The 3,473-nt window shown below is 44.6% G+C and overlaps 1 protein-coding gene across 1 annotated transcript in view; it reads right to left on the bottom strand.

Annotated features, from left to right (window-relative positions):
- LOC139024695 (uncharacterized) overlaps positions 1-598 on the bottom strand; it is a 28,690-nt gene extending 28,092 nt beyond the window's left edge. Inside the window, exons 1-2 of the mRNA XM_070439592.1 lie at positions 566-598; positions 252-368 (exon numbers count right to left, since the gene is read on the bottom strand). Coding sequence (XP_070295693.1) covers positions 252-368; positions 566-598 — 150 coding nt within the window. The remainder of the gene's footprint in view (positions 1-251; positions 369-565) is intronic.
- Between the last annotated feature and the right edge of the window lie 2,875 nt (positions 599-3,473).

Raw genomic sequence — 3,473 nt, 5'->3', positions numbered from 1 at the left:
CTAGAAGCACAAGCATTTCGCTACACTCGCATTAACATCTGCTAACCATGTGTATGTGACTAATAAAATTTGATTTGATTTGATTTGATTTGCCACAACAATATGCTATCACATCTTGCCATCGTGGTCTGCATGCTTCTTCTGTGAACCTCTGAGTGCATGCAGTGAATCTGTGACAGAGCTAATGGCTCCCCCTGCTGGACAGAGCCAGTATGTGCCTCTCCATCTGCACGCTGCAGCACTGAGCTTACTGGTGCCTCTAGAGGCTGCTGGTGGAATAGCAGCTCTGGTGTGTAGAGATCCATGTCTACTTCGCTGGCAGGGTGGCACAGCACCACCATGTCTACCCCCTCACCGGACTCGTCAATCTGAGGAGCACACGCCCTCGGATCAGGGGCAAGGCAGGGTGGCGAGGGTAAGAAAATAAATATGAACAAAAAACAACAAACTGAGAAGGTACAGACAGCACATGAATCAAATCTATACACAGAAGACTACGCACCTCCTAAATTAAATACAGAACACACTAGCCTGGTGGGTCCCACATCTGTTGGTGCCATCTTGCCATGTCCTTGTCACACTTTGCCACGCCAAACATTGTCACGTTTGGCGAGAAAGCATAAACAGATTGACACCCAGGCAAACAGAAAACACAATATAAGATAGAAAGAGAACATTGACTAAGAACATAAGACACTTTGGTATCTAGTTAGAGGACTGGGCGGCAGGTAGCGTAGTGGTTAGAGTGTTGGACTAGTAACCGAAAGGTTGCAAGATCAAATCCCCGAGCTGACAAGGTGAAAATCTGTCTTTCAGAGAGAGAGACACACACAGAGAGAGAGAGACACACAGAGAGAGAGACACAGAGAGAGCGAGAGACACAGAGAGAGAGAGACACAGGAACATACTGAGCTCAGTTCTCCCCCACAGGACAGTAAGAAACAACTCAGAAACACAACAACCATCAACTTCCCTCCATCTACACAATCAACAGAACTACAACTAGAAAATCATTCACCCCCGTAAACAAAAAGAGCCCCTTAACCTAGCAGGGAAACCCACCTCCTCTACCCCAGAAAGGCTTACATCTTTCCTGTCACAGAAAGTTTACGGCCTTTCAGACTACTGATGACACACACACAAACATTGATGACACACACAAACATTGATGACACACACACACAAACATTGATGACACACACATTATGATGACACACACACAATGATGACACACACACACACTCACCTAACCCTCTTGTGCCATTGGATGAAGTTCCCATGCTGCTCGTCACCCTAACCTCTCTGTGCCATTGGATGAAGTTCCATGCTTGCTCGGCCCTAACCCTCTCTGTCTGTTCATTGGATGAATTCCCATGCTGCTCGTCACTAACCGCTCTCTGTGCATTGGATGAAGTTCCCCATGCTACTCTGGCACCTAACCTAGTCCGTTGGCATCCTGTCACTATTCGTCATTGTGTAAGGCCGACACTCAATGCTTTTTGGGTGACCCCCAACTATTGACCATGTAATTGTGAAGAGGTTATTGCCAAGTGTGCGTTGATTGAAATACTCTCACTTGCAATAGTTGACTCTAAGGACTTTACATTGACCCCTTTATATATTATTAATCTTATTTGTTTTGTCTGATCCTGGTACTGACTCTATGTCACTCATAGACTTATATATACATTACACACCGGATCGCTGGTATGACTCTAATGTAACTCATAGACTCTATATATAACTGACTCCTGGTACGATCTATAATGTACATGCTTGACTCCTGGTACTGACTCTATGTACACTCACTAGACCTCTATATATCACTGCTCCTGGTACTGACTCTATACCCTACACTCGACTCCTGGTACTGACTCTATGTACACTCACAGACTATATATACATATACAACTGACTCCCTGGTACTGACTCTATGTACACTCACTAGACTCTATATATACACTGACTCCTGGTATGACTTGTACACTGACTCTATATCACACTGACTCCCTGGTACTGACTCTATGGTACACTCACTAGACTCTATATACACACTGACTCCCCTGGTACCTCGGTCTACCATGTTACACTGACTCCCTGGTACTGACTCTATGTACACTACTAGACTCTATACTACTAACTCAGACTCCCTGGTACTGACTCCCTTGGTACTGGCTCTATGTACACTCACTAGACTCTATATATACACTGACTCCCTGGTACTGACTTCTATATCAACTCACTAGACTCTTTAATACACTGACTCCCTGGTACTGGCTCTATGTAACTGACATCCCTGGTACTGACTCTATATACACTGACTCCCTGGTACTGACTCTAGTTACACTCACTAGACTCTATATATACTATACACACACTGACTCCCTGGTACTGACTCTTGTACACTCACTAGACTCTATATATACACTGACTCCCTGGTACTGACTCTATGTACACTGACTCCTGGTACTTGACTCTATGTACACTCACTAGACTCTATATATACACTGACTCCCTGGTACTGACTCTATATACTGACTCCTGGTATGCTCTATGTACACTCACTAGACTCTCATATATACATAACACACACTGGACTCCCCTGGTATGACTCTATGTAACTCACTAGACTATATATCACTGACTCTGGTACTAGACTCTATGTACACTCACTAGACTCTATATATACATATACACAGCTGACTCCCTGTACTGACTCTATGTACACTCATAGACTCTATATACACACTGACTCCCTGGTTACTGGCTCTATGTACACTGGCTCCCTGGGTACTGACTCGATGTACACTCATTAGACTCTATATATACACTGACTCCCTGGTACTGACTCCCTGGTACTGGCTTTATGTACACTCACTAGACTCTATATATACACTGACTCCCTGGTACTGATCTATGTCACTCACTAGACTCTTTATATACACTGACTCCTGGTACTGGGTCTATGTACTGACTCCTGCTACTTGACTCTATGTACACTGACTCCCTGTACTGACTCTATGTTCACTGACTCCCTGGTACTGACTCTATGTTCACTGACTCCTGGTACTGCTTATGTCACTGACTCCCTGGTACTGGCTCTATGTACCACTGCCACACTGACCCCTGGTACTGACTCTATGTACACTCACGTAGACTCTATATGTACACTGACTCCCTGTACTGGCTCTATGTACACAGACTCCCTGGTACTGACTCTATGTACACTCACTAACTCTATATGTACACTGACTCCCTGGTACTGACTCTATGTACACTCACTAGACTCTATATGTACACTGACTCCTGGTACTGGCTCTATGTACACTGACCTCCTGGTACTGGCTCTATATACACTGACTCCCTGGTACTGACTCTATGTACACTCACTAGACTCTATAACACTTGACTCCCTGGTACTGGCTCTATGTACACTCACTAGACTCTATACACACACTCACACATACTACATT

Source organism: Salvelinus sp. IW2-2015, unplaced genomic scaffold, assembly GCF_002910315.2.
Source record: "Salvelinus sp. IW2-2015 unplaced genomic scaffold, ASM291031v2 Un_scaffold1790, whole genome shotgun sequence".
Taxonomy (NCBI): domain Eukaryota; kingdom Metazoa; phylum Chordata; class Actinopteri; order Salmoniformes; family Salmonidae; genus Salvelinus; species Salvelinus sp. IW2-2015.
This window is presented reverse-complemented; position numbering and strand designations above follow the sequence as displayed.